Source organism: Melospiza melodia, chromosome Z (assembly GCF_035770615.1).
Source record: "Melospiza melodia melodia isolate bMelMel2 chromosome Z, bMelMel2.pri, whole genome shotgun sequence".
Lineage (NCBI taxonomy): Eukaryota > Metazoa > Chordata > Aves > Passeriformes > Passerellidae > Melospiza > Melospiza melodia.
Window position 1 is genome coordinate 44,833,072 of NC_086226.1, and position 13,471 is coordinate 44,846,542.

The following is a 13,471-nucleotide window of genomic DNA, read 5'->3' on the forward strand; positions in this document are numbered from 1 at the left end:
TTATGCCCTTATGTAAGATTTAAAAACAGATAGTTTTTCTGAGATAGTTATAAGATTTCCACTAGAATTGTATTATCAGGATATGGTATTTGCATTGGGCCTTCTTACTTCTTGTTTTCTCTCCAATAATTACAACATATTTTCAGCAGGTATTATCCTTCCTTTCAAGTTATTCCTTTGCATGCTGTGTTTACTAGCAGAGCTAATAGTTTGTGGGGATACATTATATACATATAAATTTTGGTTTTATTTTCATGCAGATTTAGATTTGCACTGACATAGGATGAATTTCTGTAACAGCATGAGTGGAGACCTCCTGTGGTTGGTGACGACCAGTGAATGACAACTGTAAATTGAGGATCAGTCACAAAGCTTGTTAGCAAACAAGACTAATAGATGGGAGCCTCTCACTGACTGACAAGAATAACAACAAATTTATTACTAGAAACTGTATGAATTTTTTAACCTTGTGATATTATGAAATATGGTGATTAGATTACCTTTTTTCATAACAAGAACAATCCTTAGGTGTTTACATATGGGGAAAAAATGGAAGGAGATTTATATTTCATTAACATAGCAATCAATCCAATTTTTTGGAGAGTCCCTTAAATGTAGTGGTTCCTATTTAATGACAGCTGCCAGTAAACCAAACAGATGACTCTTTCATGCAAGTTTCAACATGCAAATTTGTTTCAAACAGAAATCCAGCTAGGCTAAACCAATTCTTCTTCAATGCAATCACACACATTCTTGACCAATCCACAAACATACTCACATGAAAATGATAATTATGGAAATCTGCTTATCTACTGAGCATCTTATATAGAAGTTCTTATAATCTGAATGCCTTTCTGGTTTTATTAAAAAACCCAACCTTTTCAGCATGTAGAGAAAGTAGTTTCATAGGCTAGCAAAGGATATAATGGAAAGAAGCAGTGTAACCAATGAAAAAGAAAAAAGTAAAGAAAAAGCTAACAAAAGTTATTCATGCATACCAACATAAACCTTTACTGTATATATGTTGGAATAGTTTTGAGAGAGCATAAGTCTTGATATTTTGGCTATAAAAGCAATGCTACTGCATGCTGTAGCTTAATAAGGACTGCCTTCTTGTATGAATGTTTGACAGAAAATTAAACAAATTAAATATTACAACCAAAATATTAGCTCTTTATTGAAATTCTGAAGCAGAACTCAGAATTATATTAAACCATAAAGAAAAAGTGAAAATAAAATTAAGTTTAAAAGTCTATCTTTTATTGAATTCTGCATAAAACAAATAGCTTACCTGCTGAAGAGTAAATTAGATTTTTAATTTAATTTATCTAAAAGACAGTTAATAAAATTTACCTATTTTATATATTTGACTTATAACCTGAAACTCTTTTTTGTTCATTTCTTTTAACTTAAACTAAATGTATCAGAAAGAGTTAACATCATTCATACAATAATTTGCTTATTAGATAATGTAATGATTTGATCAGTGAGGGTGATAAATGACAAAACAAGTGAAGTTATCAGCTGAAAAGAGTAAACAGAACTAGTACCTCTATGGCAAAATAAAGAGAACTTGTGATGACCACATATATTAATAAATAAATTCCTATTAATTTCTATATCCTTTTCTCTATATGAAAATTCTCCAAACTAATCAAAACTGGGAAAAAATTTTCTGCATATCATTCTAGCAAAACAGTTTGGATACAGGTCACTTTGATCACTCTAATATATTCTCTACACAAGAATGAAAAAAGTTATGGCGGTAAAGATCAAATGAAGATCACAACTGAAACAAGCTCTATCTATCAAAGGTGCAATCCAATTAAAGTATTACATTGCTCTATTTCACTCAGTTTAGTTATGCCACCTAGTAAAATTAAAACACACGTGGTGCTTTCAAGTGAGCTCAAACTGAACCTTTAGCGTTTCAATTAATTCTTGTATGTTTCAGCTGAAACACACCTAGCCTAAAATGATTATCTAAAATCATAGTGTCCCAGTTCCTTAGCAAGAAATGTACTTCTGATTACTCTAATGTATCATTCTTATAGAAGTATACTATACAGAAGAAATAATACACTAAGAAACAGAGGAAATTATTATAGTGCCAAAATGCAACTTAGTAATTGTTGTTTAACTAGCTGTATTTTCTCCTATTCTTAACAGTGAGTTGATATATAAGTACAGAATTTATTTTGCGCAACTAAAACAGGCTATTTTACTGACACACAGGGAAAGAGAAAAATGCTGCTGAAGCCATGAACTTTAGCTTCCGTTCAAGGTTGGCAAATTCTACTTTTAATTTTTGAAAAAAAAAAATCAAACTAGTTGTTAATTTGCAAATATAGAGTGGAGTTCTGACATTCAAATAATTCTAGGATTTTCAGCTTCAAAGTAACTCTACTACTCTTCATTTGTGTTTACTGGATACATTTAAGCCTCAATTGTTTTCAGAGTCAGTTAAGCATCTGAAATCTGAAAGAGGAATGACACTTTTTTCAGAAACTCTGTTCTTCCATTAAGTCATGCAAAATACAGGGAAATGTTAATATACACTCTTTTTTATAACCCAAGTATAAAATTCTCTGTTGCTATGAAAACTCCCCTTATGTCCAGGTGGGATAGTTATACTATTCATAAATTATGATTCTTCACAATTTTTGTTTCTCCGAAATAACACTGCATGGGTTTTTTAGATGAAGTAATAATTTCCTGCATGGTACCAAAAATTGTATTTATTCATACCAATCACTTTAAGATTCAAATCGGAGAGAATGTTCAGATCATCTAAATTATACAATGCTTTTACATTTGTTCCAAAAAATTAAATCCCCTAACTTTATTGCCTTTTTGAATATTGATGAATATTACTGATGTTTTATCTCCTTTCCATATCTTTAAACTGTTGCTATCAAATGTTTCACAATTCTCTTCCCCATTACTTTCAAATCTCTATGTGCAGACCAGAATACTCAGAAGCATGAGGTAAAAGTACTCCTTAGGGCAGCAAAGGTAAGAGTAGTATAAACCCATTTTCCTAACTGAAATATAGGCTGATTGAGTAAGTTCTTAGGTAAAGGTCTCCATGCTCATGTTTATGTATCCACAGTATTCTATACCACAGTTGTAACAGAATGCATTTTCCCATAGCACTGTCAGACATTCCCAAAAGAGCTTTTAATCTGAACACAATTTAGAGACATACCATAGATAAGTAAGAATGAAGTGTTAAAACATAGTACCTTGGTATTCTGAACAGTGGGAAATTTTTTGAAATAAGTTACCAAAACTATACTAATATCAGGCAAACAAACTGATTAAATGGAGGGAAGTTAGATATACTGATCTATAACTTACATTATTTAACACTTACGTCTAACAGTTACACTCAACAACACTGTATTTTTCTAACGTTTTCAGAAAAATTACAAAATGTTTAAATTTAACATATGAAATGTAATTATTCACAAGCTGTCAAGGGAAAAGTATGCCTTCATGATTAAGTTTTCACAGTATTCTTACTCCTGTGTCTTATACATATATAGTGCTTCTTTCACAAAAAGTACTACGTAGTCCTTATTCTGACAACATAATACCGCAACGCATTCTGTCACAAAAACCGTGTCAGTCTGCAAGAACATCTGAGTGACTAAGAGACTGGTCTCAAAGGTTTTGCATCAGTCTGAAATACTTACTGTCGCTGGGGAGGCCCGCGTTGTGTGAGTCACTGTATGACCAGAATTTTCCATTGAATTGCCAATCAGATAGGTTCCTCCTGAGCTGCTAATGAGTTGTCCTCCTGTTACGCCCATCTGAATCCCTCCAGTGCCCACCATGCTATGGGACGAGACCACTGTTGTCACCTGTGCAGAACTTCCTTGAGTATCAAAATAATTTCCCCCAGTGTTTTGACTGTACATCTGGGTTTCTGTGTAAGGATAAGTTGTTGATCGGCTTCAAGAAAAGAAAATAAAAGAAAAGGAAAATACATTATTTGTATTTCATTTAGCTGAGGGTAATGTTATAACTCAAGAAATTGATTTACAAAAACTAAAATCAAATAAAATAAGATTGGCAAACAATCCCTGTCTCCTCAGAGAATAACAGTTAATCAAGTAAAAGATTTAAATAACTAACTTGGTGTCAATGGTAAGCCAATTATCCACTGAACATTATAGAAAAAATGTCAGTCTTACACGAAGAGGAAGAGAGAAAGGAACAACAAAAATTGAAGGCAGGCACACAGAGCTAATCTAATTATTAATATATTGCAAAGAAATCTACAAAGCTCCAACTGCATGAACATTTTTTTAAATTTGACAATACAATTTCAATTTCAAATTGCATGCTATATGTTTTGCATAATGTGTAGTCTGCAAAGTTACAAACAATTCATACAAATGTCAGCTCACAGAGTCCAATGTTCAAGAACCCTCTGTTGTCTATTGTTTTTAAATTCACTGAAGCCTGAAAATCTGAGTCTGCTGGTATTTTGGGAAATGCAGGGCAAATTCAAAAATTGGACATGAATTAATGCAATGATAAAAAAAGCATTTAAGAAATAAAACCAAACAGAACTATAACTTGTAAAAACATTGCAAATATTAGAGAAGTTAAAGGAATGCAATAGTAACATTTTAAAAATAATTATCAAGTATGAAACATTTACATGTCGTAAAACATTTCACCCCAATAAACTACTCAGCTACTGAAACCTTCTATCATGTCTTTCATTTCTTATTTACTTATCTTGAATCATTATTCTTCATGTGTTATAATCTACTTATAATTTTTGAATTTGTATATGTTCCCACAAACTAAGTTTTATATTTAACTCTATATATTTCAAAATTATAATAAATGTAATTAATTATTTCTAAGACTGGATCTTTGTATGTTGTCAAGCATGATAACAAGTAAAAATCAGTCAGCTTACCCAACCAATAATTTTCATATTTAAGCATAAAAATCTGTAACACTTCTTGTAATCCACAGGCATTATCAATTTAAATGGCTTGTAACGAAACAAGTTAAAAAAACCACAACAAGCAAACAACAAAACCCCAGATACTTTTGTACACAAACACAAGAGGTGGATGCAGCACTCATGTTTTATGCAATAAACTGATGATCAAGACACATATGCAAGAACCTGAAGTCAGATTTTTCTTCCCCTTTATCTATACAATATTTGTTTTTAAATTAATATAGAGAAAAAGTCAAGGCAATTTACTGGTTTTTATTTATGAAAACTTGTGTAAGATTACCTAATTAGTAAACAACACACCCAGAAATTATAATTTCTTGTTTACCTTCAGAAAAGCATTACTTCTAAATGATTGAGGAACATAATTAATTGTACCACATCAACAACCAAAGTCAGAAATTTTGCTTTGTTAACTATGGCTACAACAGTTTCTCTCTTCCCCTGCCGAGACTTTTAGAATCTCCAGACTTAAGTTTCAAAATCTGAAATGTTTCATAAGCCTCATACTACCTTATTCCCTCTCACCCCCCTTAAAGCTACTTAAACACCTTCCATTTTATTTTGACTATTTCAAAAGCCTCAAGATCAGCTGCAAAAAACTTTGAAGCTAATCCAAAAGAAATGCCTTGCAGTCTGCTGAAAACAAAGCAAAATAGTTCCTTGAGGGACTAATGCTCAAACAGACATTTAATCTATTAACCTTTCTTTTGAAAGTTAAAATCAGTTGATCTTTGCATTGCAATAACCCATGTATGTATTGAGGTACTGTGCAGGTCCTGCTTAACCTGTTCTCTCAAACCAAGGTATCATGGTGGTATTTTGTCATACCTTTGGGATATTGTTTATCCTAGAACCATAGGAAAGCTCTACTGAGTTGTTAAGGTGCAAAAAACAAAAACGGTGAACGCTGCCATCTTCATCCCTAAATCACCTCCCCATGTGCCATATCTAGATGTTTTGTGAACAATTCCTGGGATGGTGGCTCCATCACTTCCCCACACTGCCTGTTCCACATCCTGATCACCCTTTGCAGCAAAGAAATTTTTTCTTAATGTCTAACCAAAGTGTCCCTGGGTGCACCTTGTGGCCATTCATTTTGTGATGAGCACAATAACCACTAGCAGACTGGATGTTGCCTCTGTCTTTACATCTGTGAACAGTGCTGTGCAGCAGAGGACAAATGTAGGGAAATGTTGTGATGTAGGCTCAGGGCAAACAGTTCATGGAAATGATCACCAAGTGACTGAGACTGTAATTTCTCTCACAATAGGAAAGAAAAATCTTGGTATCAGCTGTCAGTAAGGAAAGTAATGAAAGGATAAGATCATTGTTCTTGCAATGCTGCAAGTTCTTGCTGCAAGTTCTTGCAATACTGCAAAATAGACATTGCTAGAGGAAATACACTGTACAAAAGATGCAAGGAGAACAACTCTCACTTGCAAAAGTGGAATTGAATATTGGAAGCAATGCAAATTCTAGAGAATGTTTCCAATTTTGAAGAAAATTTAGTCACAGATTTGCTGTGGAACAGGAGATGAAATATATGTTCGCTTTTACCTTGTTAAGGTACATCATATGTATCATCTGTAGACCTCTATATCACACACAATCTCTAAATAAGGACTGACTGTAACAGAGCACCTATTTCTGCTTATAATAGCACTCTGTATCAGTGTATAAATGGGACACACATCAGTGGGTCTGACTGCAAAATAAACACACTCTTCTGTTTGGTCCAACAACCAACCAGGTTTTCTAGAACACCCAATCATTGGAGATGATTTAGCAAACCTTTCAAAACAGAGATCAACAGTGTACTTAAAAGTGAGATGAAACTATTATTACATGCAATAATAATTGCAACTTAGCAAAAAGACATTTAATTTAATCAAAATTATTCAATCTGAAAATTAAAAATGCAGCTGAATAAGATGATTTAGAAAGCAGTTTTAAGAAACCATGTTTTTAGAAAGCAGACTTAAATGTTTTAAGGTCATTGCACATGGTAAAACAATCCTTTAAAATAAAGTTGCAGCAAAGAGGAAAATAAATTCAAATGAGGAAGTGATCTTCTATTTCTTCACAGCACTTGTAGCACAAATACATTATACTTTCTTAAACAGCCTGACACATATCACAGTCAGTTCCTTCCCACTGCAAAGATTTTAAAAGCATTCTAGCATTCCTAGCTCTTCTCTCCTTTAACAGCTGCATATAAAATCACACAGGGAGTAATCTCAAAGTTTTCTTGCTCTTTATGAGAACACATTGATGATTCACTCTTGCTTGTGATAGCCGAAAGGCAAAAGAACCTGATAGTTCCTACTACTGAAACACTGTGAAGTGCTTCACTAGAATGTGGCATTAGAAGAAAGCTTACCAGTTACAAGTAAATTGAAAGTTTAAGTAGTTAGGCTGCAGTATCCTAATTTCCAGAAAGCTGTGCAAACTAGATCATGTTTACCCTGAAAGCAAGCCACAAAAAGTCAGGCACTGTGTGAATTCAGATCAAGCAAGCACAGAGCAGGTGCCTGATGTTAAGATGCCACACTAGAAATTAACAATACCAGCAAGAGTCAGACTAGCCTTGAAAGGTACAATAATCCACGGCATTTCCTCTTATGCCTCATTGCTTGCTTACATATATTTTATAATGATTTACAAAATATAATGTTAGAAATAAAAGATATGGAGTTGTAGTAAAAATTCATTTAAAACACTTTTTTTTTGCACATTTAACCAGAAAATAATTAATTTCATTAAGCGCCAGCATTACCACAGAAATCAACTGCAATATCTTACCCTACATTACTCTAATATAATGTTACTGAGCTCAACTTTTACAGACACTTCTGTCTCCTCAAAGATACTGACATTCTGAAAAAACCACAACCCCAGAACAATGGCACAGAAAGAGTAAACTTGCTCTCGTCCTCCCTTAGTTTTCAGCATGCACATGCACACACTGGAAATAATTTATAGCCATCTGCACCTATTATCAGATTCTATGTAAATATCCAATCCATTTGGCCGCTATGTATGAGTGTGCAACCTTAGAAAACCTCCAAACAACTAAATTCTTTCATATCAGAACAATATCCTCAAACTCCTTTAAGTTTTTAGGATAATTCTGTGGTCCTTAATCTAATAGAGAGCTTCGCAGAAACTAGAGAGAACAGAATCCTGTTAATACTGAGGGAAGGCCTTGCCACAGGCCAGATTCTGGAGGTGATATATCCAAAGCAAAGGGAAGAAAAGGAAGTGCCATACACCTTGAGACTCTCACAAGAGAATATGATACAGTCATTTAATTATAATAGAGAGGCATTTATTAGCCATAAAAGAACTGAGATCTTAAACACCCAGTCTAAGACCATTTTCTACATGTAAACAAAGCAATAAAAGCACACACAATGCACAGCTACAGAAAGTCATGCAAGCCAGGGAACACAGTAAATGAAAACAAAGGTGCCATTCTATAAATTCTATTCTCAGGATGTGTAATTTAGACAGTCAAAGAAACATTAATTACATATTTCTAAAATTCTAATTAAGTACAGCAAACCTATAGTTCAAGAAATATGGTATTGCCACTGTTAGGAACATGTCAAAGGGTACACACTAAATCTGCAAGACCTCAGGAGTTGGGCTTGTCAGTCTCTCTTTGTCTAGGCTTCTCTGTCTAAGTCTAGAGTTTTGTTCCAGTAGCGATTACTGAACAATTAAATAAATGTTACTTAATCTTTTTCCATTTTATCTAAGCTTTCTATGATTGTGTGGTATGAAACCTATAATTAAAATGCTGAGGCATTGCTCTAACAGATGTTAATATCAAATAGCTATTCTGTACAGAATAAACAATGACCCTAGATCAAAACTGTAGCAAAGAGAACCATGAGGTGGGATAACAGTATTGAAGAAGTATTCTGGCATTCTGGCAAAAATAGACCACATAAAACAAAATCAGATAAACTATGGAAATGGAAACCGGTGAATACACTGAAATGGATAAGGTATAGACTGTACTAGAACACAAAAATAGCTGCAAGTACATTGTCTACACGTAACACCTGTGTTAGTGGTAAATTGCTGTAACTCTCTCTAACTCAGACAGGAGCCATTCACTTTAGTAAGCATAAGGGTAGTAAAAGGAAAAGGATAATGTCAGAGAAAAAGGGATAGGTACTAGTAACTAGTAGGAAGATAACTATTTCAACTATATTGATAATAATTACTTTATTTAACCATTAAGATTTTAATTAAGGCAATAGTAAATTCTTGGGTTTGCATAAATGGTGCATTTTGCCACCATAAACACCACAAACTGTTGTACAATTTGGTGAAGAATATGGTTTGGATCCAACAGCAATATCAATCCTTGCACAATCCCAGCAATCAAAACTCTGCTTGCTGGATCAGAACAACCAGGTAAATAGCTAAATTTTATTCATCTGCTACAATCTGTAAGAAGAAAGTTCACGTTTAGTATGTGGAACCAACTGACTTGTTAACATAGGTATAGCAATAATAGTCCTAATATATTCTGAACAGTCAGGTAAGCCTGTACTTGCCATTGCAACAACAATGCGGTTTTGTTTCAGGATACAGTGACATACGTGACAAGCAAAACTGTTGCTAACTAGAGACAAATGCACATAACATAATTCAAATATTCTCATATCATACAACGTATGTGACAAGTTGTAGGCTACACCCCTTGTATAATTATATTGCTTCCAATTATAATAAAACAAAATAACTATTAATTGTAGACAAATAATGATATAAAATGTGTGGGAAGAATTGTATTACAGGAATACAACAATTACACTTGAATGTGAAAGAATGAGAAACCTGACAAACTTCTTAGTTTTATAACGCAAAGAATTAGGTAACTTTTTCCTGATATATATTGTAATGGCATTCTCTGTTGTTACTGTATATGGATTTAAATCAGTGCTAGTTTGCAAGTGCTTTATTTTAAAATAAAGGTCAATTCTCTCACAGAATTGTAGAATGGCTTGGGTCAGGAGGGATCTTAAGGATCTTCTAGTCCAACACTCCCCGTCACGGGCAGTGAAACCTTCCATTAGTCCAGGTTAGTCAAAGCTCCATCCAACCTGGTCTTCAATGCTGCCAGGGATGTGGCATCCACAGCTTCTCTGGACGACCTTCTCTGCCACCCTCTGAGCCAAGAATTTCTTCATCATATCTGTCTCATCTAATTTAAATCTCTCCTCTTTTACTTTAAAATCATTGCCTCTTTAGCCTGTCATTATCGGCCTGTAAAAGAAGTCCCTCTCCTACCTTTTTTGTAAGCCTTCTTTAAGTAATGGAAGGTTACAATAATGCTTCTCAATCTGTCCTCATCTGTCCTCATAACGAGAGGTGCCCCAGCTGTCTGGTCATCTTCGTGACTCTCTTCTGGACCTGCTCTAAAAAGCCCATGTCCTTCTAATTGCTGAGGACCCCAGAACTGGACACAGCACTCCAAGTGAGGTCATGAGAGCAGAGTGGAAGGCAATCTTTCATCAGGCATGCTATGACAATTTATTACAGAGATTCCTGTACGAATTAATGTCTTCAGCCTAACTATGATTTGCAGACTTCTTAATCTGTTGCCAGAGCAGTACTGTTGCTTGACAGATCACAGAACAATCCTATATCAAATTTTGAGTTATAATTAAGGCTCTGATTTATCAAAAGATATCAAATACATAATCCTAGGAAGACTACCCAAAATCTGGTGTATAAAAAGTATATGGAAAATGTGCTTCACTATATAGAATCTTTGAAAAGCCTGAGTAGAAACACAGACTGGTTCCCTTCTCCATCAATAAAATTACCATCTTTAGAAACGCAAATCTTCCTGTAAGGATTGAACAACAAAGTCCTTGTCCACTATACTGCTGCTCACAACATAGGTAAGATCTCTGTAGGAGATAAAAACAATCCAGATTTGGCTCACATGCTAAGAAGAGCTTTCTTCTTTTTTATCCTATTGACTGATTTTGCAGCAATTGACAGAGGGATGCAGACATAGAAATACAATAAAATAATGGAAAGCTGAAGTTTCATACCAAGCAGTCAGTGACATCTGCTTCTGTTTTTCCCTTGGACTGTAATAACTAATGTAGTACACACTTTTTATAACTGCCAAAAGTCTCAACAGCACACATAAGAATTTGAAAGTAATGAAAAGAGAAATCTGAAAAATAGCATATTTAAGAATGACCTCTTTTGGAGGCTAATAGGCTCTATCATGGTCACAAGGACATTATGCTGCTGTACATGTGTGCTGACTTCGGCTGGGGTAGAGTTAATTTCTTCACAGTAGATAGTATCAATGCCATTTGTAGCACAAGTCCAAAACACAGCTGTGTACTAGCTACTAGGAAGAAAATTAATCTACCCCAGACAAAATCAGTACAACAGAGAAGTCAAATTCATATTTAAAATGCATTGTTTAGCATTTACAAGTGAGAAGAAAACTAGAGAAGTACATGAAAAATTAATAAATCAAAATGTGCTAGTAGATACGACCAAAGAACACTGTCAATGTCAGCAACCAAAGTCCCTGAACCCAAATAATATTACTCTTTTAAACTGCTTTTGGATTACCATCAATAAATATCTTCAGACATTTCTAAACTGCACTTCTTCAAAAAGCCAGTTAGAAAGCAAAAATGGTAAATGAAAAAATAACATTGAGAAGTTCCTTTCCAAGCAATACACTCGACTTTGAAGTTTGAGCCAATTTCAAAGGCGGTGTTGCTCCAAGCCTGTTATTAGACTAGGTAATGTGCAGAGGCCAGATCAAATCTACATTTTTTTTTTAGTCTGTCTTAGCTTGCATATTGAAGAAAGAAACTTGATGATGAAAAAGCTTGTTCAGGAAAGCGGGAAATGCACAATCATGTGAAAACAAGATGTTAAAGAAGCAGCAAATGAGACTGTTAATTTCCTTCCTCTGCTTTTCCTCATTCCTTTGGAAAAAAAACCACAAAACCTAATCTCATTTTATGAAACACAAAAATGAAATTAAATTACTAGATAGTAACTACAGCTGCTGCATCTTTCTATCATTGGCCACTAGGATTGCAGCCAGGAAGAAAGAAGGCCTGCCTTTTGTCCTGAGGACAGAAGCTATATAATATGTCTTTCAGACAGAACGTACCCATGAAAATACTTTTTCAAACAACACTATGCCATACAGGGGCAACTAAAACAATTACAAGAATTCTACTTACACAAAACTTCTGCCTAAATAAAAACAAATAGTGTGAATTCACGTTTTAATCCAAAAAACTATTTTGACACTGGAAGAACTGCAATGGAATAATTTTTCTTTCTAATTTAATATACAGTAGTTGATAGAATCTAACTGAAAATATTTAACTGAAAGTATTTAACTTCACATTTTAATGAACACTAAAATTCTGACCATTTTCCAACTTACATAGCTCCATTAGTGTAGACTGTGTCACTTCCCTCCACATACTGAACCTGGGCTGGGTAGACATGCTGTACCTGTTGCACAGTCTGTACTTGCTGTACCTGAAAACAAGAAAACCAAAGTTTGGGATATCATAAAGAAGTACCAATGCTCCAGTGCACCTAGTGGCTTCTAAACAATTTGGGGTATCTCTGTTCTCAAAATTACTAATGGTGTATCACAGCACTAGCAAAGAAAACTACTGTTCTTACACAATATTTGTGCTGTAAGTTTGGTGAACAGAGGCCTAACACTGAAGATGCACACTCATACACATCTTCAGTGTCAAAGGCAAAACTGGAGAACACAAAGATGAGATGAAGTGTAACTTTGTTTTGCACCAAGCTGAAGAACTACATTTACTACAGAAGAAAGTATCATTTCATTTCATTTATTCTTTTTCTTATTCTGTTAAAGTAGTAAACAGTACAAGCCTTAAAGTCATAGCTCAAATATGTTGCAGTATGTTTAGAAATAAATGTTCTCATTAAGATGCTTTAGCTCTTGTTTAACTGCAGTTAAATTACAGTGATACAGTATTTTTTTTGTGGTGTACAGTTATGGGCCAAAACCCCCAGTCTGAGTAACCCCTTTCCCAGAATACTATCAGCTATGAAAAATTCCAACACAACCTGGTTTTACTTCAATGAATTAAATAACAAGAGGCAGTAAGGGCATGGATTATCTTCACATGTATCGCTAAGGACAGTTACTTATCAACTCCTTTGATTCATTTACTATTGTAGGAATATTTCAGGTCATGCAAATTTTCTCTCCAATCCTAATATTTTGTCTTCTTCCATCTTTACTAGATGAAGAACTTCAACTTTTACACCTTCCCGTTTTCAGAGAAGTCATGTTTTGGTCCAAGAGCAGTCCAGAATCTAAAACATTCTAAAGGACTTACTTGACACAACTTTACCAAGGAATTGAATCAAAAAAGTATCAATGCATTTATTTAGCAAATAGATTTAACATTAGGTGAC

The 13,471-nt window shown here is 34.2% G+C and overlaps 1 protein-coding gene across 2 annotated transcripts in view; it reads right to left on the reverse strand.

The window, feature by feature from the left end:
• The window catches only part of RFX3 (regulatory factor X3), a 106,954-nt gene that overhangs the window by 36,564 nt on the left and 56,919 nt on the right, over positions 1-13,471 (reverse strand). For both annotated transcript variants that reach the window (XM_063181414.1, XM_063181413.1), the window contains exons 3-4: positions 12,450-12,547; positions 3,699-3,957 (exon numbers count right to left, since the gene is read on the reverse strand). In XM_063181414.1, the coding sequence (XP_063037484.1) occupies positions 3,699-3,957; positions 12,450-12,547 (357 nt within the window). The remainder of the gene's footprint in view (positions 1-3,698; positions 3,958-12,449; positions 12,548-13,471) is intronic.